General features: G+C 35.6%; 2 protein-coding genes across 3 annotated transcripts; one reads left to right on the forward strand and one right to left on the reverse strand.

The window, feature by feature from the left end:
• Positions 1-4547: 4547 nt before the first annotated feature.
• Positions 4548-12241, reverse strand: LOC103931763 (condensin-1 complex subunit CAP-D2). 2 transcript variants are annotated; one of them, XM_018643624.2, is made up of 16 exons: positions 12000-12241; positions 10851-11188; positions 10572-10732; positions 9292-10474; positions 8952-9143; positions 7965-8603; positions 7649-7825; positions 7287-7354; positions 6968-7190; positions 6785-6884; positions 6563-6678; positions 6429-6486; positions 5647-5798; positions 5358-5559; positions 5040-5216; positions 4548-4955 (listed from the first exon to the last, which is right to left on the reverse strand). In XM_018643624.2, exons 1-16 carry the CDS (start codon positions 12130-12132, stop codon positions 4852-4854), a joined length of 4023 nt encoding a protein of 1340 aa, XP_018499140.1. In that variant the 5' UTR covers positions 12133-12241; the 3' UTR covers positions 4548-4851. The 2 variants fall into 2 exon arrangements, with proteins under 2 accessions (XP_018499140.1, XP_009339565.1); XM_009341290.3 differs by having other exon boundaries at positions 10866-11188; positions 12000-12240.
• Positions 12242-20812: 8571 nt separating this feature from the next.
• On the forward strand, positions 20813-25166 carry LOC103931762 (transcription factor ORG2). Its single transcript, XM_009341288.3, has 3 exons — positions 20813-21316; positions 24265-24633; positions 24744-25166. The coding sequence occupies exons 1-3, from the start codon at positions 20888-20890 to the stop codon at positions 24816-24818; spliced, it is 873 nt and encodes a 290-aa protein (XP_009339563.2). The 5' UTR covers positions 20813-20887; the 3' UTR covers positions 24819-25166.
• Positions 25167-26619: the final 1453 nt, after the last annotated feature.

Raw genomic sequence — 26619 nt, forward strand, 5'->3', positions numbered from 1 at the left:
GAAAAAATTTGGCATCAAAATATGAAATATTTTTTTTTTTTTTGGTCAAAATGTTCTCAAAATATTTTACGACAACATAATGTTAAATTAATAAAAAAAAGTTTAGCACCTAATCAAATTATCATATAAAACTATAAAATAAAATAAAAAATTTCTTAGGGAGACGAAGATTATCATATAAAACTATAAAATAAAATAAAAAAATTTCTTAGGGAGACGAAGATTCCATTTAAGTCTTTAAATGAGTACTCAAAAATAGTGGTAGGGACTCCCATTGGAAATACTCTAAAGGTAGAGGATAAAATGTCTTTGAATGACATGGTGAAGAAGTTGGAGCAAGAAATTTGTGAGCTGAACAAGACATGGGTTTTATCAATGGAGGTAGATTCTTTGCCCTCTCACTTCCCATGCCCTCCTCTTTGTCTAGTCACGGTTAAGCCATGTCAATATTTATTACTATTCCTTTTTGTCTTATTATTTCTATAAAAAAAATAATATAAAATGTTGATGTGACTTAACCGTAATCACACAAAACATCTGCCTCCTTTATCAATGATGTTGATCCTGAAAAGAAAAATGGATCTGAGGAACCTCTTCATCATGATAAAACTGATTATGCTTCTGATTCTAAAACCAAAAGTGAAAAGCTGGACTCAGCAAACAATAATATTTGGTTCGGATCAAGAGGCAGAGATTGAGTCTGAAAAAAATCTGCAGACTCTAGAAAAATGACCAACTGAGTCTCAAAATTGTTTAACCTCGAACTCTATCAATGGTCCGGAATATCCAGAAAAAATGTAGTTAATAATTGAAAACAATAAAAATGAAAATAAAAACAATATTTTAAACAAAAATAAAAACAATAAAAATAATGGTTAGTAATTTAATACATATATATATATATATATATATATATATATATATAAGAATAGTCAAGAACACTCAAATGTTAATTAATTAGTAATTTAACATGGCGCTAATCACTCATTTAGACCTGGTTTGGTACTGAGGTGATTCTGAAAAAAGCTGCTATCAAAAAAAGCTGGGAGCTGTTTTTGTGTTTGGTAAATACTCAGCTTCAGCTTTTTTTCACAGTTTTGGATGAAAAAAAGCCAAAAACAAGAAGCTGCAAAACCTAGCTTTGAAAAACCATCTTTTTTTCACATCTGTTTTACATAAAAGTTTACCAAACACTCTAATACTGCTTTTTTTTTTTTCAAAAGCACTTTTACAAAAAAGTTTACCAAACACTCTGCTGCTTTATTTCACAGCTACTTATTCTCACAGCACAGCAGAAGCAGCTTTTTTTCAAAGCACAGCAATACCAAACCAGCCCTTAGACTTGTTTCGCAACATTATAATCCAAACCGATTATTTTATCCCTGTAAAGCTTCATTGGAATCGGTAGATGTTTATTTCTCTAACTAGGAGTTTAGAAATAGACAAACACTGCATTGTCAGTAAATAATGAAATGTTCACAATAATGATTAAACGGCTAAAAGATTTTCCGATATAAGTAAATTTTTACAACGATAATCTATGAATGAAAAATTAAAAAAAAAAATGGTTCGAATTATAAAATTACTTTATGGAGTGGGTCGAAATGAGTGGTTAACACCAATTCAAATTACTAACTATTAAGCATTTAAGGGTTTCTGTAAGAATATGTAATATTTGTGACACACTCCGACTCGGAATGTCTACCTGGACTCTGAATAGAGCTGTGTTGGCCGACACCAGAAAGGTGATGAAGTCATAAAGTGTAGTGAGGTGAAAAATATGAGCAAATTTAAACTTGAAAGTGACTAATGCAAGAGTGCGTATGTGAACCGGATTGAACCCATTTCACACGTGATGTCAGAGCATAAGTAAAGTACAGTAAAAGTACAATAAGAATTATATCATTGGAAGTATTCTCCTATATCAATAATCACCAAGAATCCTCGTTGACACGAAAGCTTTGCCACTAAAACTTGGAGGGGTGAACAATAAGGGTGAGTAGGCCTAAAAATAAAGAAATATAAAACCTTTTCGAAAATGTAATAACCCATCACCGTAAAACAAGTATAGTTTCTAAAATAGCATACTATGTATAGTATGATAATACTTACAATAGTAATATCTTAAGAATGCAATACTTTACAATATTTCGTAAATAAACATATAACATCCGGTGCTCATCAACATATGCTGACATACGAGTGCATGCAGAGGTATTCTAACATGAACATGATTGGCTGCAATAATGATCTACTCTCTAGTACTACGATCACGTGAAGACTGGTGTTATGCGCATCACATACGAGTCCTAATTGCCTATAGCAATCTAGGACAAGACTGTCACCTACCAAGATCCAAGGTGAGTGTATTGGTGCGATGTGAACATACACGTGAAGGCTAGCCCTAGCCCCGGGTGAGTACAAACACCAGTGTAAGCAAGTATGATGAGTAGTAAGTATGATCATGCCATGGTAAATCAATAGTCCATATAATATTGCTCTTGACTATAAATATAATTAAGGTATCCCGCAATAATATGCATACATGTGCATCTCGTAAGATTTATAGTGATCTCAAAATTCTCATTATTACAACAGTTCTTATAACTTTAATTTAATTATGGCATCACGTGGAAAATGTATTATTAAATCTATATGGAAACTAAGTATAATACATATAATATTTAAAAGAAAAGACCCACTCACAATTACTTACGATATCACATCCATTCGAGCTAGGAAAGTCAGAGTCTCCGTTAGTAATCACACCTAAGCATAATATTAGAACCCATTAGTAAAACACAAATAAAATGTTCGAATTTGAAAAAACGGATGGTGGATACAAAATCAGCGTGTCGAAATATGCTAAGAATGGTCCCGGACAAATTTTGTAAAAAATCAACGGTCAACCCAAAAAAGTCAACCGAGACACCAAGCCAATAACAACGTTAAAACTTCAAAATTTCGCTAAAAAAATGCTAAAAATGGATTCAGGGCATTGAAATTAGTTTAGGAGAATTCCCGAAAGAATGTCAACGATAACAAAATTCTAGAGAATATTTTAGGAAAATATTCCAGAGAATATTCTAATTGAATCTGGGTCGGGTCAACGGATCAACGGGTTGATGTCAGATCTGGATTTGGATTTGGATTTTTTTGTTATCGGGTCGGGTCGACCCGATTTACCAGAAAACTCATAAGAAACTGGATAAACTCGTTGAATTTTTTGGGAAATTTTCAAATGGTCATATCTTTGTCATTTTTCATCCAAATTCAACCCATAATATATCAAAACGAAGCTAGAGAAGAATAGAACAAGATTATACCTATGTAGAAGCCAAATGGTGGCCTGTGATGCATGGAAAAAGCCTGCAAAATGTCGGAGGTTGCCAGAAACTGGAGAAAGTTCTAATAGTTATAACTTCTTCAATACTCAACAAAATTGGGTGATTCAAAAGTGAAAATCATGCCTCTCGATGAGAGGAAAATAATGGTACCTTTCTCGACAACTAACTCGCCGTGGTTTGGCTAGAAAATAGCTGGAAAAGTTGCGGCCCGTTTGAGTTTCGATCTGAAAAGAATTTCGAGGCGAGGTTGGGTGTTCTAAGCACGTGAGGACAAGACAGCTCGTGGTGCTCTTGGTTTGGGCAGTGGTGGTTGGAAAATTTGTGCACCGTGTGTGCACAGTGACAAAGGGAGAAAGAGAGATGAAAGTGAGACTAAGAGAGAGGGAGAGGAGAGTTAAGTGGGATGTGGGCCTAATGAGCCACAAAAATCTCCAAAAATATTAAAAAATATATATATATAATAATTATAATATAAATAATAAGTAATAAAATAGGTAATGAGTAAACTATAGGAAATAGTAACCTTACAAAAGTATCTTCCAAATTCGTATTCCATAAACCTTCGTTCTCATTTTGAATTCAATTCCGTTTGCATCTACGTGTTTGTAGAAACAAGTACTACACGAATAAGGTAAAATAGTAGCTCATACGTGTCATAAAATAATGGTCAACGTAAGTCAACATCTTTGCCTCTTGGGGTACTGTGATCAATTCACACTTTTGGTATTAAAATATCGTAAAATCAACGACAAATCCTAACAATTTGTCACTTAATGGTACAATTTAGTAGTTTGAGAAAAGAAAAAAATACTACAATTTAGTGGTGGAATTATGGATGTTCCGACAAATCAAATCAAAACGAGGTTTCAAATTTATATTTCAAAATTTTTAATTCAAATCGAACCTTCCAAAGCCAAAATTTTCTAAAATAATGAAAATAATTACTAAACAAGTTTCCACTCTTAAAAACACGAGAAACCAAAATGATTATTAAACAGCGCTTGTTAAATCAAGTGAAGTTTTGCAATCAGATTGAGTATCCCACACCCAAAAAAAAAAAAAAATTCTGTCATCCATTTTGTTTAATTTCTCTAGAGAATGATAAATATACACCCTTTTTAGCCTTCATACACTTCTATTTAAGCTCTAGAGAAGTTAAAACAGCATGAAAATCACCTACTCTCAAATGCCACATTACAATTAAATCATCTAAATAAGAGTAGAACTAGCAGTGTTAATTGAGACAGGACTACATAACTAAACAAAAGCTTTACAAGCAAAACAAATGTAGCTTGGGTCGTACCAAAAATCAAGTCTCCACTTGGATAACTCTTCTCCTTAAACCAATACAATATTTGGTTTCAGTTTTTCTTCTTGATTGTGGTAAAAAGCAGTCAAAATATTACCCTTAAACATTACAAACACTTGAAGCAACTCAGCCGCAAAACAGATTCTTGCTTCTACTCGCCAAAAGTGATTAACCCCAACCCACTCTTTACAACTCTTACCTTTGCTTTGACCTCATACTTTTCCTTGTGGATGCAGAAATCTTACTTTGTTCATCCTTCTCTTTCATGTTGCTTTTCTTGGCTTTCGATTTCGACGCTCCTGTGATACGTCAGCAGTTTAGAGCAAATGCACAGTACACAAGTAACGTTACAAAAAGCTGTGGTGCCTAAAGCCTTAAACTACCTCTTATGTTAGTTTTTGCTGATTGAACTTCGACATCACCTGGTTCTGATTCTGTCAACTCACTCGAAGCACCAGAATGTTCTTCTGACTCAGACGATACAGATTTTGAGACGTCATTCACATGCTCAGTCATCCCTTCGACACATGAATCAATGACTTCGCCGTCGGTTTCTACACCTAATACCCAAAAGGTTAACAGTAACTCAGAAGCATAACACATGCGTGAAACAAAATTCTTTAGTAAACACAAGCTCATGTAATGTTTCCACATTTGATTGGTTATAACAACTGGCCTCAGCATAAGTTGATTACACTAACCTTCGGTAATATCAGATTCTGAACTCGCGTCACCACCTTTCCCGGTATCCCCAAAACCTTCCATGCTGCTGATCTTCTGCTTATGAATTTCGGCATTTCTCGCTGTCACTTCTTGTTCCTTCTTTTCCAAGTGTAACTTATTCAGCTTATCCTCAAATTCCTCAATGCACGATTTAAGTTCTGGTTTTGCAAACTTCTTTGCCTGTTTCAGATTAGCTGTAAGAAAACAGAATACACATTTTGGCCTATATAAATTTGAAAAATTCTACAAGAGGGGATAAACGGATACCTTGTTTATTATGTTTCTAAAGTGGTCCATCACAGAATCCTCCGAGAGGACTTGTTTATACGTCTTGAATGACTCTATAAGCTTTTTCATTCCCTTTTCAGTGAATGCCAGCTGAGAGAGGCAATAAGAAATACATTCCCATTGTCTGATATCTGCAGAAATGGACTAGCTCAAGACCGATTCTAACTTGAATTATTTAAGAGATGGAAAACATCAGCATTAACCAATCTTGTTTTCTTAAGACAACATTAGGAACAAATTGACTCTGAAAATTCACAAACATGATTTAAGGCAGATAAAAAGCTTCTGTATCCCAGGCATGATGTTGCATTTAACAAACTGCATCAGCTAAACTAGGAAATAAATGATAATAGCCTTCGTGGATCACTTTTAACATGTGGAAATAAGACTCAAATAGACATGAACTTATAACAGTGTTCTCCCATTAACTCACAATAGATGATGAACCAATATGTAAGTAACAATGGCTCTGTTAAACAAAGCAAACTACTCAAAGGAGAAACCCCAAAAGCAAGTTCACAAATCACTATAGCAATAAACAGAAAACAACCGTCTCACCAAAAACACTCAATGAGGTCAATCTGAAAACTTGTAATGATCAGGTAACACTTTACTCTATGGTAAATGCTTAACCCAAATAAACGTCATTGGGACTCTTATGAATTGCATGACTGCCATAAATTCAGAATTGACAAAATAAAACATCTATCAAACCATAATATTTTTCAGAGACAACAGGAGAAAATTAAAGGAATTGTTACCTGTATCTCCACTAAACCTATTGCAAAGCTTTTCAACAAGGGCTTCCATTTGTTTGTCCTGAGTATGCAAATAACATAAGAGCTTAATAGGAAATGAATAATTGCTAAAGGAACCAAATTGAAATATATTGTACCTTCTTGATGGAACCAATTAAAAACTGCATGATGTTGCAAAAAGACTCTCTCTTCAAATTCTGGTTGGATAACTTTCCAAGTATATCTGGAAGCAAATTATATATCGGATTGCTCCCTGTAGGCATATTTGTGAAGAAAAAAGTTTAATTTCATTAAGAAGGAAGACTAGAAGAAAAATGATAGTACCAAAACAAAGTAACCGGATGGATACCAAAGTTTACCTTTCTTAGATAACTCATTAAAAAAAAGTTTAGCCAGATTTGAAATCCTCTCATCCTCATCTTCTAGTCGTATAGCCATTTCATTTATGTAACCTTTAACCTGAACACACAATAAACATAATTAGAGGCCCCGTATCATAACAAAATAAAAGGGAACAAGCAGCATTTCCCAGCCTCTCAAACCTTCATCATGTCATTTAGTATAAGGTGTGAGAGCACCAGAACAGCATTCTTCCTAACCGAAGCTGAAGCGTCCTTTAACCTGGAATACATATTCTCTGTCCATGGTTCTAGCAGATTGGGGAACCGAACTGCCAAGTCTCCAAGACTAATAGTACAATTAGAACGAACGATTTCTGATGGTGCACTCTCCACAACTGTAAAGAGAAGCTGGAGATTGGCATCACTGCAAGTTACACAGAAAGTCAGTGACCATGTTCAAATGTTCTAAATACATGCTTGCACACATACGGAGAGATAGAGACAGAGAGACAGATCTCACCAGAAACTTGCATCAATAATCATAAACCGACATAAAGCAAGCATTGCAGACACTTGTAGCTCCGGGTACTGAAAGGATATGGTAGTCAGTCAATCTACTCAATTAGTTTTTAATAATTTTTCTGTTGATATATCAGGGTACACACATACATTACTATTGTAACTTTATGCATGACATCACTCCTAAGTTTTTGGAATTCAAATATAACATAATATATATATATATGTATATATGATTTAATATGTTCAATCACCTCAAGAAAGGTCTAGAAGCTAATTCCACCTTTTTATTTTTCTCTTTTTGGGTGGGAAGGCTGTTGACCGAATTATAAAGGATTTCATCACTCAAATTAGGGAAATTACCTTCTGCATCAAACTGAAATTTCTACAAAGTTTTGACAAGAATGGTGCACAGTGTCCTATCAAGTTCTTTTCAGTGGAACCGCCACCAACTATTTCTTTTTCTGCCTTTTCAGAGAGTGTATCAAGTACTGCATCTTCAGAGGCTGCAAGGCCAAGCTCAGCATTGATACCATTTTCCTGCATCATAGCATTACAGAAGAAAAATATTACAATATATTTAAAGTTTTAAACACAGATCAATTAGTAAACATACGGAAAGATTTATAATAAACTACCCGATGTCATTGACGGTTACTTATCTAATATCCAATCTCACCTTTGGGGTGTTGTTAGCATTCTGGTCAGAATCCATCTTCTCTTTCCAAATTTTTTGTTTCTGAACCTTCTTAAGGCAGGATTCAATATATACCAGTTGGTTCATGGCAACATGGCTTACGACAAAGAGATATCTACTAAGTTTTCCGACCTGAACAGTGGTAAGCATGCCAGTACTAACACTAGTGATTTGATCCTGCAACTCCTCACCTCCACTAAAATCAAAAACAGAACTCAGGGATTTTTTCACTAGATTGGAAGCTAAAGTTTCCGGGGTTGGATGAATTGCATATATAGCAGCTATGGCTTTATCAGCAGCAGCATACCATATGTTTGCTGGAAGCCCAAACCCAGTAACCAAACTCTCTAAAATACCAAAAACCCGCCGTCCATTATTAGACAACAATTTTTTCCTATCTTCCACGGACAATCTCTGAAGAGCAATACACGCTGTCCTAGCAAGCAGAGGTTCCATTTTAGCCCAACGACCAAACCCAATATCAATAATATCCTGTAAATGAGAGCCAAGAACTGCGGTGGATGATTTTGCAGCCATGCAAACGACGGACAACGCACCACGGCTTTGCTCTGCAGTAGTTCCACTTATGTTGAAGCAAAAGAAATCCCATAAGGCTGATATCTGCAAAAACAAACATCTTGTAACTGTGGTAACTGTGGTAATCACAATCAGATTCAACTTTATATGCTTGCTTTTTTAGACTTATACGGGCAGGGAAAATGTAGCTGAACCAATCATGATATCAAGCATACTACAAACTGTTTATAGAAACCCACATGGTGAGGGGGAAAGGAAACCTCATCTCTCAACTCTCAACTTTAAACCGATAAATTAAGATCCATAGTTGAGTCCATTTTGGCAACCTGATCTTTGCATGCAAAATATGAAATATGTTCCATTGACTCACAAAATTAGGAGCTTTCAACAAACTTAAACAAAAGACTACAGTGAGTCGAAAGATGGACTTACCACACCAGTGGATATATCACCTTTGGACACCAAGGCAGAAACTATAAACTCAAGAGCAGCTAGATCGCCAATATTTGATTCTACCGCAAGATTCATAAGATTCTTGGCTGTTTCTACTGGGTTTTTCTTTATGTAAATTGTGATGAAGGCATTTTCAACAGCTTCATAGATGGATTTGTCCTGAGAAAATACCTACAAGAGCCGAGACACATTTAGCTCATGTACTAGTCAACAATGAAATCCAGAGTTATTACTCAAGATTGAACAGATAGGAAAAGTTTTGACCCAAATGAAACATTGCATCGTTAGTTTTAGAGCATGAAGGAAACGAAAAACATACCAGTGGCAACATCTTATGAAGACATGCCTCTGAGGCATCAATTTGAAACTGTTTGCACCTCATCAGCAAATTTATTGTATTCTCAACATCAGTGACAGAAGATGATGCCATCAATTGAACAAGTGTTGGGATTGTGGCAGATATACCCTTTGAAAATCTTAACCCAGCCTCAAGTGATGCTACCAAGGCCCTGGTCTGCTCTAAGTTACCTACATCCGGCACAGAGCCATCCTTTTGAACTATATTTTCTTCCATATGAGGCAAGCAACTATCAGATAAACTCTCCTGCTGCACCTTATTCACACCTGCATTTGCATCATCAACCTCACTATCCGCAGAGGTATTATCATCAGATGGCACCCTATTCTTATCACCTTCTGAAGAGGTATCTGGATCAAGCTCTTTCAGCTTTTTCTTGTACTGATGTAAGGTTGCTTCAAAGGAAGCTATTCGAAGTTGTGGGCCGAATGGGTTATGTTGCAACATCATGATAAGTAGATTTAGAGCAGATTTTCTAACCATTGCACTCTTATCCTCCAACCTCCCGGCAGCAACTTCTGCAAGCTCATTCCACAAGCCAATTGAAACAGAATGTTCCTCGCATAGTTCAGCCCAAACCTGAAGAACACGACTCCTTGTATATGCTGAAACATCTCGACACCGCTCAAGCAAAATATCCAACATGGCTTGCTTGGTTCTAAGACGAACACATTTAGAACTTACTTCACCTTCAACATCCTTAAAAGCCTTTGCAACCAGCTTTCCCAAGACACCAGCAAGAGCATTCCTTATCTTATAAGATTCCCCACCAAAATGTGGGACAAGAAGGCCAATGTTGGTAGACACCAGTTTAGGCAGCCGATCAGAAAGTTCCACCAAAAACCGACCAACATTTTCAGCCCCAACAGTATCCTTGATGTAATCTTTTGGATTTGTCCTCCCTATCTCTCTGATAAGAGAGCTGGCTAGACTTCCGTCAGCATACTTCTTCTCAGCCCTAGCCACTGCATCGGCAATGTGGGTAGCAGCAAAATCATATTTGTGAAGTAGATGCATGATTGATGCACATGATTGTGCCATGTACTGGTATTTCGTTGCACAAGCCCCAATTATACGGCACAGAGCATCTTTTGTGTCAGAGTCTTTTAAAAGTGTGCCGTTCTCAAACAGCAAAAATGCATTTCTACAAGACCACAAATCAGAAAAGATCAGTTTATAGTTAATACTAAAGAAAAGAGATAAACTGAACCTGATTGAATTGTAGTAGTAATCCAACTTACTTGGCAATGAAAGAAATATAATTTTCTTCCAGGCCTGATGAGCCAAAGAGCAAGGAAAGCTTGATCTCTAATGAATTAGCAATCAAATTAAGTATGCGACCTCTTTGTGGCTCCCAATTCCATGTGTTTTTAGGATGCTTCTTCCTGGTACTAGCTGTCACCTAAATCCGAGCACAAGGTTTCAGAATACTGTTGGGCGAAAAACTGGTACTATCACACCCACTGTAATTACAAAGATACATATCTATAACATTTTAATTTTATGTATGCATAACATACAGAGAAATGTAACACCTTCACATTGTTGTTGGAAGTGATGTTGGACTCCTCACTGAGAACAACAGTAAGGAGAAAGAACGTGTAGATTTTAAAAGCATTGCGATGTGATGCAACCCGATCTGGCATTTGAGTGACATCATCCTGGCCTTGAGAAACCCGCGAGAGTGAATCAACATTTGGGAGGAGAACACTGAGATTGGACCGAAGACTCTCTAGAAGATTAACTTTACAAGATGGGGGTAGAATATTGTAACCCCGAATCAGTGAGTACACACGGTCGAACACATCTTGCTCTTCAATACAAAATAGCTCTTTATCAGAGAGATCAAAAGATGTGCCTGTTGGTACCAAAAACAAAAGACAAATTAAAAAATTGCGACTAACAGATGAATTTCAAAAGCCGAGGATGCCAGAAGTTTAATATTTTCGTATTCAATTGTTCTTGTAATTACAGTATTCATTTCATATAAATACTTGTTGGGATCAAAATATGCACATTTTCAGTCCTACTTCCCTATTGCACTTAAAGTTTAGAACAATAAATAAAAGAAAGAAAAAAAAAAAGCTAATAGAAACAAAATTCAAATCCCGTAAGACGATACACAGAATGATTTTTTTTTTCTTAAAAATCAAGAGAAAATATATGTGCTCGAAAAATAAATCAGCTCATGAACACAGAATTCAGCTAAAATCCATTGCCCCTTTTTTTTTGTCAAACGGTAAATTTTGTTAGTTTAGATGCTAAAATCCATTACCGTTGGCTCAACATTCTTAAACACAGTTTAGATTTTTACAATTTCTGCCATTTTAATAATACCAATCGCCACCAAAGCTAAATTTTTAGTTTTTCTAGGGTTTCCATAACAGTAAAGTCAACCTCTACGCCAATGAGGCAAACAAATGCTAAATATTCGAACTTAACTGAACCGGAGAAGTGTAGGGGAGGAATCACCTTCTTGTGCATTTCAATTTAGGATTTGGCTACAGTACTTAGATGTATTCAACAGTGAAATAGTATAATTTGGAACTCGGAATTTTTCTTTTACTGTAGATTTAGTGAATTTTCTCGGGAACCAAACAGAGCGTTGGAATTGGAAAATGCTATGGATTTAGTTGAATTTCGTGAGAGAGGGTGAGGAAGGGAGGTACCTTTGACGAACTCTTCGAGTTCGGAGGGACGAAGAGCGGCGATGTCTATCGGGTTCTGGGCGCGGATACGGTTGTCTTCCTGTTCTTCTTCCAAGGCTCTCAGGCTCGGGGGGAACACAAAGACGGAAGCCATTTCACCACATTCACTGGTTCACAGATTCACAGAGAGAGAGAGAGAGAGAGAGAGAGAGAGAGAGAGAGGTTGTCTGCTTTTTTGCTATTTTCATTTCTCCCCGTACAGATTTGAAATGTGAAACTTGAAATTTTTGAACGAGCGGGAACTATGACCTTTCGATTTGCCGGGCCACAACGGATGGATGCAGAGTTTTGATCCGAGCCCACAAAGAGAGAGACCCAGCCCAAACCAACTGGTCCAATAATTAATTAAAGACTTATATGTCACAATGGTCCCTGTGTTTTAATCTTTGGGTTAATTTGGTCCTCTTATTTTTAATTTGGACTATTTGATTCTCGTATTTATCTTTGTTGGTCAATTAAGGACATTTCATCCAATCTCTATTAAAAAAATTATAAATTATTATAAACTTATGTACAATTTTATCTATTTGATTTAAAAATGAAATAAAATTAAAAATTAAAAGACAAATTACTCTCCTTCCTAACGTTCTATCCTCTCCTAATTCCTCCTTTCTTTCCTATATCACACCTTAATAATTTTTCAGATTGAAAGTTTTATGTGTTATTTCTCATTGATTTGCATTTTTCTGTAAATTTGAATTTAAATAAGGAGAAAGGGTAATGTATGGCTCGCAATCATAGTCTGTTTCTCAATTTCAAGGACAAAATAGAAGCCAAGGTGGGTTGGGTTTTTTTTTTTTTTTCATTTTGAAATTATATTTCTTTATATTTTAATTGAAAATATTTTTTTGTAATAGGTTACCAAAATTTTTATAAATTTTAACTAAGGACGGATGAAATGTCCTTAATTGGTTATTTTTAACTAAGGTCGAATGAAATGTCCTTAATTGGTTAACAGAGATAAACACGAGAACTAAATTGGCCAAATTGAAAACACGGGAACTAAATTGGCCAAATGCCATATGTGACATCCCACATCGCCCAGGGGAGTGATCCTTAAATGTATATTCTCATCCCTACCTAGCACGAGGCCTTTTGGGAGCTCACTGGCTTCGGATTCTGTAGGAACTCCGAAGTTAAGCAAGAAGGGGGCTAGAGCAATCCCATGATGGGTGACCCACTGGAAAGTTGCTCGTGAGTTCCCAAAAATAAAACTGTGAGGGAATGGTAAGCCCAAAGCGGACAATATCGTGCTACGGTGGTGGAGCGAGCCCAGGAAGTGATCCGTCCCGGGCTGGGATGTGACAAATTGGTATCAGAGCCTAACACTGGTCGTGGTGTGCCAACGAGGACATCGGGCCCCTAAAGGGGGTGGATTGTGACATCCCACATCGCCCAGGGAGTGATCCTTAAACGTATATTCTCATCCCTACCTAGCACAAGGCCTTTTGGGAGCTCACTGGTTTCGGGTTCTGTAGGAACTCCGAAGTTAAGCGACAAGGGGGCTAGAGCAATCCTATGATGGGTGACCCACTGGCAAGTTGCTCGTGAGTTCCCAAAAATAAAACCGTGAGGGAATGGTAAGCCCAAAGCGGACAAATATCGTGCTACGGTGGTGGAGCGGGCCCGGGAAGTGATCCATCCCAGGCCGGGATGTGACACCATACACATGGACCGTTTTGACATTTAAGTCTTAATTAAAATAAGGATTAAGTACCTAAAAATTCCCCAACCTTTTAGTGCATTCAAAAATGGTCATAACGTTTTTTAAACATTCCAAACAAGTACCCAACTTATTGAAAATGTCACATCCATTAAGCCCCAATTAATTTTGGAAAATTGCCAAAAATGATCCATTTTCATAATCTTAGGACTGAAATAGGACAAACTGGCTATGCACACGTCATGTGCAACAATAGGACAAAAATAGGATGTTTCTAAAACTTACAATTACCAAATTGCCCTCCCATATAAATGGTTACCAGAAATTCCAACCCTCATTTCTCATTTTGTAGAAAGAGAAACATAGAGGGGGGAGAGAGGGAGAGAGAGAGAGAGAGAGAGAGAAACATCACTGACAAAAACACACCAACCTAGTTGCTAATCTTCAATGAGATGAATAACCTAGTTCCGGAAATGGCAGCAAACCGAGCTCTAACAGAAGAAGATTCATGGGTTCTTTCTGGCTTCTTCACCTCCAATTAGAAACTTGAAAATAATGGAGACCCAATTGAGATTATAGTAAATTGTAGCAATGGTCCCTTAACTTTAACTCAATTGGAGCAATGTTCCCTCAACTAAAAATTCATTAGCATCAGTCCCTCAACTCATCAAAATGTGCAACTATAGTCCCTCAACTTTAATCCAACTGAAGAAATGGTCCCCCAACTTTAACTCAATTGGAGCAATGGTCCCTTAACTTTAACTCAATTGTAGCAATAGTCTTTCTAACATAACTCATTTTGACAAAACTAGCAAAATTAACGAAAAGGATCATAACTACATGTTTTGATGAGTTGAGGGATCTCAATTGTAGCAATGGTCATTCCAACATAAACTGAATGATGACTTTGAGGTATGACTTGAATCGTTTCCTTAAAGTGTTACTTGCTCCCACTCGAACGAGTTTGCTAAAGGGTTCTTGGAAAATTTGTTCCAGGATACAACAAAGTATGAAATATTCGATTAACAAAACCGAATTATATTCTCTTAGAAATAATTAGAAAGAAATTGTATGAATGTGATGGAGAGTAAAGAGAGCAAGGAAATTGTGTAGATAACAAATTTCTGAATGAATCTTCTCTTCTACCAATGTTATTAATATATAGAGAGAATTGCATCTATTCAAGTTAATTGAAAGTACGTAACTTTTGGAGTCATATTGGTTCAAATAGGTCATGTCTATTTGAATATATACAAAGCATTATCCATAAGGCATTTCAATGGGTATACCTAATGGAGAGCACCAATTACCTAATGGTCATATTTGCTAGGAGAAGGAATACACTTGTTGACCATAAATCATGTCTTTTCGGGAAACATGAAAGAGATACAATGTTTAAATTTGAAGAGATATGATTGTTGGGCAATAACCCAACTCTATTCTTTGCCAATGCAAAACGCACGCATATATATATATATATATATATTGAAATATTCAACATGATATGCTCACAGATCTGAGCTAACCTAAAAATCTAGAGTTCATGGCTCTCTCTTCGAAGTAAGAAAAATGGCATCATCACCTGTGAGTTGGTACATTTTATAAGTGGGTATTTTTGTCATTTCACTTTTGCGGATGGTGTGCATGGCTTGTGCATGTTGTGCATGCCCGGTTTGTCCTATTTCAGCCCTAAGATTAAGAAAATAGGTTATTTTTGGCAATTAATATACATGTGACAACAATGGATCCCACTTTTTAGCTTAGTTGAACACTAAATTAACTTCAAAAAAGACATGAAGATAAAAAATAAGAATAAATAAATTCACAAATAAAATAGAAAACAAAAATGAAATGAAATCGGGAAATATCAAGCCCCCGCCATGTCCAAACTCAATTTACGACCACTGAAACCCCATCCCAATTTTTATATTCAAAATCCACCAACTGGGTATGTCATGCTCAACATTAATATTAATTGCTACAAAATTAATTTAAATTTCAAACATAGATTATACAACAAGGGCAATCTCCTAACAGAGAAAAGGGTTAAGAATTCAAATAGGGTTTCAAGCAGCTTGTTTCTATTCATGTAAGTTCTTCATTTGGCAATTCTTGGCCGGTAAAGCTTCCAGTTCTTCTTTGTGGGTAGTGAAGATGGTAGTGGCAGCATCATGGCAGTCCATACCATTTCAGCAACCTCCATGACTTTCTTCTCAATGTTAGTAGCGTGTAGTTGATGGTAGTGTGTTGCATTTGGAGGTGATGGCTTGATAGGATTGGTGGTGACTGTTAGTTGATGGAAGCTATTATGCTTCCATGACGTTCTATTGATTTTGGAGACAAAGTGAGCTCAAGTTAATCTAACAAAAATTTAACCAAGGCGTAACGGATGTGACATTTTCAATAGGTTGAGCATTTATTTGGATTGTTTCAAAAGGTTGAGACCAATTTAGATAATATTAAAAAGTTTAGAGGTTTTTGATACTTAATCCTAAAAATAATAAGAGTTTTTATGTTTTGCAAAGTCATTTCTTCACAACAAGTTTGATATGAAGGACTTAGGTATATATATTGCACTATGTTGTGCGAGCACGACTTGTTAGTGCTTGAACGGAATTTTAACTCAAATCCGCTGTATTGTTGGAGTTTTTTTAGTGGAAATTTCCTTTCATCTCATTTGTCCCACATTGATTAAGTTGTGAAGTTTCACACGTCTTATAACATCGAGTCCAACAAGTGATTTGAAAGATGGACTATTAAGAAGAAAATTGGGCTTGAGTCTTGAGTTTGGGCTTTTGCTTTTAATATTTATTTAGTTATCAAAAGATGGACATTGGTAGGGCTGGGTTCGGTTCTAATCGGTTCGGTTTTTTCTCAAAACCGAAACCGAACCGAAATTTCGGTTCGGTTCGGTTCGGTTCAATTTTTTTTCGGTTTTTTTCGGTTCGGTTTTTTTTCGGTTCGGTTTTTTTCGGTTCAGTTTCGGTTTTTTTTTCGGTTTTTTTTTTTTTTTTCTCCCTCCAAAATTATTTAAAAAAAAAATGGAATCTGGAGAAGTCTTATATTATATATATATGAATGCATGCATGCGGCCCCAGGAGAAGGCATATTATATATATTGGAATCTGCATATAGTGTACTTGGCACACTTTTATTATATTATATATATATATATATATATATATATATATATGAATGCATGCATGCGGCCCCAGGAGAAGGCATATTATATATATTGGAATCTGCATAAAGTGTACTTGGCACACTACGAAGGCTTCAAAGTTTGAGCACCAAGTTCAGCAAGCAGCATGCGTGATTTCAGTCACCAGCAACACAGGATTGCAAGGAAAGGCAGTCGGGATGCAAGGCAGCAAGCAATGCAGTGACGGTGCAATGGTTGTGCGGCGATGGTTCGATCCTATACATGTACATTTTATAGAAGAACCTGTAGAAGTAAAAGAAGTGCAGACTGTGCAGACGGCGTCGATGTGTGAGGTCGCAGCACTGCATCAGGTCACAGTGAAGAGTGAGAGTGCTGCTGCTGCAGAGGAGGATAAGGGAAAGGGAAGGCCGGCGGGGTTTCTCTCTGAAACAACTGAACACTGAGGTAAAGACGATTGTATAGGGTTTCTCTCCGAACCGGCGGAGTGTTTAGGGTTTCTCAGAGAGAGTGCTAGCCTAAAACGACGCCGTTGAAGATAAAAAAAAATTATTAATTTATTTCGGTTCGGTCCGGTCCGGTCCGATTTTCAAACCTCAGAAACCGAACCGAACTGAACCATATTCGGTTCGGTCCGGTTTTACCCTTTCGGTTCGGTTTTTTTTTCGGTTCGGTTTTTTCGGCCTCGGTTCGGTTTGGTTTTCGGTTTTTTTTCGGTTTTCGGTTTTTTGAACCCAGCCCTAGACATTGGGGCTCAGGCTCTAATAATGAAATTCAATAATTAATTTTTTTTTTGGATTTAATTAATCTTTTTACGTTTAAAAGACTCATTTCGAGTAAAGTCTGAGAATGTTGTAAAACACTAAGAAAAAGATGAAGTCCTACATCCCTATTGAACGAACTGTCACCTCCCAATCTTATAGTTGTTGTGAACATGCATATGCATACTATATATACATGCATTTGCATTGCATTCATCACTCAGAAAAAACACACCTCTCTACTAAATTCCAACAATATATAGCAGTTTTGTTTCCAACAATATTTGTGTTGAATTTTAAATAAAAAATTCAAATAATTTTTAATTGCACGATATACAACGAATGATTAAAATGTAAAAATCTCTAAAATCCTCATAATTTAAATCCAAACATAATCCAAATCCGTAAACTATGAATAAGAAGAAAAATAAGGTCTCCGTCCATGCGACACAGCTGCATATGCACGTGGAATATGCAGTAAACTCGCTGCTAGGCTCGTGTATGCTTATATTTGACACGCGCTGGCTGCACTTCCAACTATTTTTATTATTTTAAGTCTTCCTCTCTGTATTAATTAATTCTTCAAATTATCAGTTGAAAGTGTCCCTAAAAATAAAAAATACAAATTGCTCCCGATAATTGTTCCAAATCTATCTGGGTAATCAAAAGGGCTCGTTTATATTGTTTGTTAAGATAAACAAAGTGTTTTAAGGGTGTGCTTCTTTGCAATAACTAACCTTAATTTAATAGATTGGACTAAGTGTTAATGTAATATCGTGTTTATTATTTGCATGAACTAGCTTTAATGGCATTACAAGAAACTTGCTTTGACTAAACAACTCGCTGGACGGTCTTAACGAAACCCACCCCCAAAAAACAAAGAGTTGCTAACACCATCGCTGCTTCGCTTCACCAAAATCTACTTCGCTTCCCAGGCAAAAGCTCATAAAGCCCCTCCCCAAACCCCCTCCACAACCCGGTGTGCAACAATACGGTGATAAACATGGCCTTGATGGGTGTGCTCGTTGCACTAAGCATAAGATCGATTAAACAGCAAAATGACATCGAATCGCTGAAGGTGGAGAAGGCGTCGCTCATCAAGTCGAACAAGGCGGCGAAGCAAACCTTGTGGGACTGAAAGTAACAGCTCTTTACGATGCCTCCGCCACCGATCCGCCCTGGTTCCGCTTAAGGCTCAAAGCCTTCTACGGCGAAGCCCTAGTTTCACAAATAATTGGTGAGGCCGTGAAGAAGGAAATCAAAATCTGCTGCCTCCAAATTTGTGATCCAAAAGCATTTTCATAGGAGATGTTAAAAAGTTTACATCAGTAATAACGGTAAAAAAAAAGACATTATTAGTGTTTTCCAACCTAAATGTTAATTCTTATGTGACATGACATGGAAAGGCAAAGAAGTTGCTGTCAAATTTAACATCTTCAAATCTAATTTTAGTAATTAATATATGTTTTTCATAATTTTTGTACTTATCTTTTGTTTTAAAATACTAAACAACTATAAAAAGTAAATAATGTAACAAAAATTTGATATATCGATTGGAGAACAAAATTTATAAAAAAAATCAATGTGCCACATAAACCTTCAAATTTAAATTTTATGCTTAAAATTTGATATCTCTTTTGGAAATGGTCTGATGAGTTCTTTTTACAAGTTTGAGTCTATTCGAAGTCAATTTAGCTTAGTCTCTAAAATTAGTTTAATCTGAAATAATCTGGTGAAATAAATGCACCCTTAGGATATGGGTTGTTGAGTATTAAATAAAAGCTTGCCCAATTTCTTTGTTCAAAAGAGTTTTGAAACAATTATTTTCGGTAGATAATGGACTCAAAACTTTTATTATTGATGTACACAATCTCTTATTATTGTCGTCTGTTTTATATAAACATGAAGAGTAATGTGCCAATTTGATTCTTAAATATTCTTCTCAAGTAAAAATTAAGTGCCTAAATTATTCAAAAATATGTCTAAATTCATTATAAATAGTCTCAATCTCCCCCTTATTATTTGATTCAAAGCTATTGATCTTTTCAATTTCTCGTTAATTTATGTTACATGACTTGCATTGCATGTGATACACTTTAGAGGGTAGAATAAAAGTTTCTAAAAATTTAAGGACTTGTTTTTTCTTCAAAAAATAGGTATGAAGTTAACTTTATAAAGCATGAATATAAAGTGGACGAAAATAGTGTGTTGAGCACAAGAATTATGGTGGTATGGACACTAATTGGTAGCTTTGTTGTTTCAGATAGTTGAACACAAAATCCATGGTAGTATGGACACTAGTTGGTTACTCTTCGGAGTCGGTTTTGGTAGCTGTCAAAGAGCATCCCCTTGTTCATTATCCTACAATTTTTGTGAGTATAAATGTACCAAATCGCCAAGTGTTTGACTTTTCCATCAACAATGGAGATCTTTTGGCTTTGGATTTGGAGTGTCATCTAAGTCTTTTAAGTGAGGATGATTTCAAGACTTGAATACGTTCATTAGCTTGTTTTCAAACATGTCTCGCCCTCAAATTGACTAGTATGGTGGCAAGTGACTAATACTTTGTTACAGCTAGTAGTAATGTTGATTTTGTTACCATGATATGTATAGGAGGCCTTTAAGAAGGGAAGGATTCCCATCTTTTTAAAATGGGGATTAGTTGTGGGGCCCACACCACATTGAACTTTAACGATTTGAATCGTTTATTTTTCAAATTGCACCTCATAGATCATCCTTATAAAATATTAACCAAATTGAAAATATTTGACGTAGCTAACTGAGTTCAAAGAAATGGATGAGCACTTTGTTCTTTAAGAAACATTAAAATTTCATCATGATAAATAGGCAAATGGTTTCAGATTGAATTGAATTTTTACAAAGATATTAAATGAATTGAGACTTACAAACAGATAGTTCAGATTGTTGAAGTTCGATATGAAATAGGGCCCCACAACTAACCCTCATTTATTTCAAAAAATAAGGATCTCTTCTCTTAATGGGCCTATATATATCTTAAAGTAAACTCTGTAATATACACTTAGAGAATTGTATGATTAATTATTACTTAATTTGGTTAAGCCACCTAGATCTCTCTACACACAGAAAACACATGCCCACACACGCCATGCTGTGGAAGTTGACAATTCACTTTCCTCAGCCATCTTATTATAATGCATGTTTAATTTGATTCTTTACAGACGAGCCAGTTCTTTAAACAATTGCATAATTAAGTGCACTCGCATAATCGATCCTACATTTTAATATGACGTCTGTTTGTGTGTGTGTGTGTGTATATATATCAGAAATGGTCATCTCACTTTCTAAGCAAAATTGGCATCAGGTAGCGCAACCCCAAAGTAATCAGTCGAAGATGTTAGCCTTGTCTCCTCCTATGTTTTCAACCATTGGATGGCCCATAGATCAAGATCTTACAAGCCACGATTACTACAAGGACCATATTACCACTACTAATGATCAAACTGCAGAGTCATCCTCCCTTCATATACTTCCATCTGGTCACCCACAGTCTGAGCTTGATCGTTCCACACCATCCACAACCATAAGCGGCGAGTACTCCAGCGTTTCCCCGGTGGCTAAGAAGCTTAACCATAATGCTAGTGAGCGTGATCGTCGCAAGAAGATCAACAGCTTGTATTCCTCATTGCGTTCATTGCTTCCTGCGGATCAACCGGTACGTAGCAAAATGAATTCGTTCATTAACATATGGGACACGAGAAACTACTATGAATAAATTTATTGCTAGTTTACTAATCTGTAATCAGAATGAGTAGAATTGAATTGAGGAGGAATTATAATAGGCTATAGTCAGAATTAGATTCCTGTTAAAATTGTTTACTAATTTTGTTTGGAATCGGAGTAGAAATCGTATTTATTTATATAAGTTATTTACTTAAACACATGAATCGGAATGAAAACTAATGTAATTATTAAAATGCCCATATTCCAAGTAAAATTTTAATTCTTTTTTATTTTAAAAACTTTGTAAGAAATACAATATTTTTTTGGGAAATGCTGAAAAGATATTTATGTAGTTAATATATATATATATATATATATATATATATATATATAAATATCATCAAACGAGAGCCCCTCCTTAGACCATCTTTAACTTTTGGGTTAAAACCTAAAATTTTTAGCTTAGAAAATTTAGGTTTTAACCTAGAAACAACTTTTTTTACTTCAACCCTTATGAGTTAAAATTTTAGCCCTAGATTATTAAAGAATGAATTTAGGCTTTTTTTTTTCCTTTTCTTATGGTAACTTTTTAAAAAGAAAAAAAAATTATGTAAACTATCCTAATTTAATTTTATAAACATTTTAACCTAAAAATATTTAGATTCCGATAAATATTGAAAAATCACTAACTGACACCATGAAAGAATATGAAACACATAAAAGTTTTTTTTTTAATTACTTTAGCCATTGGATTTAAATTTGGTCCGTTAGATATTTTTTCTTACTGTTAGATTTCATCAAATTAGATCTTAACCGTTTGATTCAATGAATTTATAAATATAAAACTAAAAAATATATAAATATATCATGGGTCAACCTCACTAACCCAGGGTTGGAGTAGGTCTGACTATGTGATGCCCTTCATCACCATCCCCCAATTCTTTTTTCTTTCTTGTGTCGCTGCCCATAGGGACGGAGAGAAACAGACAAAGAGGTGGAATGGATAAGGAGCTAAGAGTATTTTGGGATGAAAAAGATGATTCTAGATGGTGACTTTTTTCTTTTTTTTTTTTTTTTTTTTTTTTTCTGTTAGACGATAGATTTGTTAGATTAGATGTTAGATTAGGAAGTCGACATGGTTCGAATCCACGCCATGGTACAAGGGCAACACTCATCTTCACCACTGTGGTATAGGGCCACTTGTAGATGAAGACTTTTTCTTGAAATTCAAATCCTACCTATTATTTGAGAGTCTAATTTTGGGAAAATTGGGACTTTGATTCCCCTTTCATTATGGGGAAATTGGGAGTTTGAATCCCTATTTTTATTCTCAAGTGTTGGTAAACACTTGAATAACTTGGAATGAGTGCAAATCTCATTCCATTGATCGCACTCCCCTTAGGTAAGGGTAATGGTAAGGAGATTAAATTTGTAGACAAAATTTACAAATTAAATGGTGTGTCACCAATAGGAACAAACATGTTTATCAACGCTTAAGTGATAATCCAATTATCAACTTCTTTGCGGTTAGTTTACAAAATTTTGTCCCTTAAATTATAAATTAAAATAGCAATGCTAGGTAGAATAAATTTACAAACTAAATGATATATCACTAATTAGAAATAAACATGTCAATCAACACTTAAGTAATAATCTAATCATCAACTTTCATGTCATTTAGTTTACAAATTTAGTCTTTCTAGCGTTACCCAAATTAAAACGTTAGTTTACCTTATCAAGAATAGTCCAAATCAATAGTCTGACAAGAGAAACTAGTAAATTTGCAGATAGAGTAACTATCGATTTCCCCCCTGAGCTTTTACTTAGCTTTTGATTTTCCACCTAAACTTTTCAATTAGAAAATTAAGGAATCAAATTAATTTTTTTTTTTGCCGATTTCCCCTACTGTTAGTTTTTCATTCATTCCATCCAAATTTCCATTAAATTGAAGTATGTGCACAACATGTGAGGGTAGTTCGGTCACTTTGTTCTTTAAAACAATTGAAAAACTTAGATTTCTAAAATGTCGGCCTATGGAAATCTGTGATTTTATCACTATTTTAAAAATCCCTGCCTAGCACCGCCTAGGCGCTAGATGGCTGACCACTGCCCCGATTAATGCCTAGACGTTTGAAAATTAAGAAAGACGCCTAGACCTGCTGGCACCCACCTAAACCACCAAGTCACCCGCCTAGCCTGCCTTTACTCACCTAGGCACCCGCTTAAGTCGCGACTCATTTTGATAGAAAATAGATAAATTTTATTTTGCATTTTATTTTTTTCAATAAATTGTAAGAGACTTGTAGAATACTTAAATGAATACATATTATATGTTTGTTTCCCATGTTTTCATTATATTTCAATACTTCATAATATATATGTCATTCTATTTTATAGTTTATGATGAAGTTATATATTCAAGTATAAGCAGACACTTACTTATACGAAATATAATAGATTTATTTAAATTTGTCTAATCTGCCTAGGTGCCCACCTAGCCGCCTGACTGGTGTCTAAAGTTTTTTAGAACCTTGGATTTTATAGCTTTTTTGTTTGAAGGTCTAACGAAGTGACAACTTCATCCTCAAAGGAGAGTCACGTGGTGTGCACATAATAAGAGTTAATGTTAATTTGGAATCTATGGAAAACTAACGATAGGGGGGGGAATTGGCCAAAAAAAAAAGGTTTAAGTTCTTGATTTTCCAATTAAAAAGTTTAGGAAAGAAATTAAAAACTAAGTGATAGTTCAGATGGGAAATCCACAGTTTACCGCCTGCAGATAATAGTAAATTAGTTTTCATCGATATTATTAAAGAGACTGCTGCTATTCGCACACCTAAAAAGTCATCACGCTCTCCTTGTAAAAAATAAAAATTCTCTTCTTAAACACTGGAAAACAGCGAACCAACTCACCGTTCCAAAATTTGTTCCGTGTCATAGTTACAGAAAAAGTTAAGCATTCCGAATACAGTTTCGCGTGTGGTGAAATACATCCCGGAGCTCCAAAAGCAAGTGGAGGGATTAATTCGAAAGAGGGAGGAGCTGTTGTCAAGAATAACTAAGCAAGAAAGTGCATTGCGTGAGGAGAAGAACCAAATAAAAAGTGCAGCTCGGAGCTCCTTATCTGCTGTTTCAGCATATCAGCTTAATGACAAAGAAGTAGCAATTCAAATTTCCTCCTTGAAGACCAAAAACAATTTATTATCTGATATCTTGCTAAATTTAGAGGAGGAGGAGGGGCTTCAAATACTAAATGCTTCTTCCTTCGAGTCGTCTGGAGGAAGGGTTTTCTATAATTTACAATTTCAGGTATTTACATTTATGTAAAATTGAGGATCTTTTACTATTTTGGTGTTCATACTATATAATTAATGACTTCTGTTCCGATATATTTTATGTATCATTTGATAATTATACAGGTGGAAAGAACTTACAGACTAGAATATGAGAGTTTAAGTGACAAGCTCATGTCCTTCTCTGGACAAGAATATTAAGCAAAAGAGTTATTTCCATAAGAACTTTTTGCCGTAGAGATGCAACGATTAGTGGCTGGCTCAGTTGGGTTAACTCAGTTGGGTTAACTTACTGCGGCAGGAGATGTCCATCTGAAAAGGCAAAGTTTGGGAAGGCGTGGTGACAATGTTGCCTGAAAGATTGTTCTCTTTGCTGTGGTGGTTTGAGGGTTAATGTGACTCCAAAAATTGGAATCTCCTGTAGTAGAAAAGTAGAAGTGATAGTATTATGTGAATACATGGACTGTACTCTTCGGGAGTTTTAATTAATATAGATTTTCTATGTATAGGATTATGTTGAAATTAATTCTGACATGTGAGAAATTTGACATTCCCTCCTCTCATTCGGGATAACCCCAAGGTCAAATGTAGGTAATTTTATAAGTGTATATAAATATGCAAGAGGTAGAAATCACCACTATGATTAGTAGTATATGATAAATGATCTTGTCGAAACATAAGTTAACCATGTCTAATAGAAGAAGGATACATGGACAATATGATATGACAGTTTTACTATTGACGTCATAAGTAGATCATAAATTTGCCCTAAGGGAATAAGACGTAGTGTGTCCTATGATAATTGGGCTTTTATCCCACTAACACCCTATGGGCTATCTGAGCCGCCTATGACACCTATTATGGGCTATCTGGACTGTCCATAATACGTCCCGCTATCAGGCTATACTCAGTCCAGTGGTAGCAGGGCACTGACTTTATGGAGTCTCCCTTTAGGTGTTTGGTGCACTTGCACTACTACAAAATTATCTATAACTGGCGGTCCAAAAATTGACAACAAATGTATATTACTGTTGGATTTTAAGCATAATCCGACGAAAAATGGATGCAGTGGCAGATATAATAAGCAACAGAATTGCCAGCGTCAGGAAATGAATTTTCCAACAGAAAAAACTCTAAAACTGACAGAAATTGTGTCGGATATAACCGACAGAGAATATATTAATAATGAATAAATAAGAGCATTTTTGTCGGCTAAAACCGACAGAACTTCTGCTGGATATAATCAACAGAAAATTTATTAATAAGAATAAATAAAAGCATTCTTGTCGGATAAAACCGACAGAAAATATATTAATAATTAGAAAAAAATATAAACAACCACTTTTTGCATTTTCCATATCCCTTCCATTCACTGCATTTTCAATATTCACAGCAAGATCAGACATTCACATTCCATTAGAATCACTCAATCACAACATCATTTGTTTTTACCTGCACACATTCACATTCCATTAGAATTACTCAATCACAGCAAGCATTTCTCATTCAATTTAATCTCTCCCCGAAATCGAATGAAAATCGAAATACTTACAGTGTTGATGAGATCTATGATAATGGAGAGCTCCTGGTGCGCTAGCTGCAAGTTCTCCACCATGCTCTACCATTGTTGTGAAATCAAATAGTTAAACCCTAAAAAGCACCACTACAAATAGCATAAGAAAATCGAAATTAACCCTAAAGAAATTGGGAGAGAAGATATGAAAAGGGAATACCTTTCGATCCTTTAAGTTATTGGTAAAAAACCCAATAGAGCAAAAGCCTCCAACTCCAAAGATTGTTGTGGGATTTTGAAGAGAGCAAGAGAGAGAAAATATCAGAAGAAATGAAGCAAGAGTCATCACAATACATCAAAAGCCTCCAACTCCAAAGACTGTTGGTTAAACCCACGAATTCAAGCTTACGGTAGCCCAACAATACATTAAAAGTCTAAATCGAGCTAAATACCAAGAAGACACTTTGAACTTAACGACATTTGTTGGAA

The sequence above is a fragment of a genome, unplaced genomic scaffold, assembly GCF_019419815.1.
Source record: "Pyrus x bretschneideri cultivar Hongxiangsu unplaced genomic scaffold, Pyrus_bretschneideri_v1 Contig9, whole genome shotgun sequence".
Taxonomy (NCBI): Eukaryota; Viridiplantae; Streptophyta; class Magnoliopsida; order Rosales; family Rosaceae; genus Pyrus; species Pyrus x bretschneideri.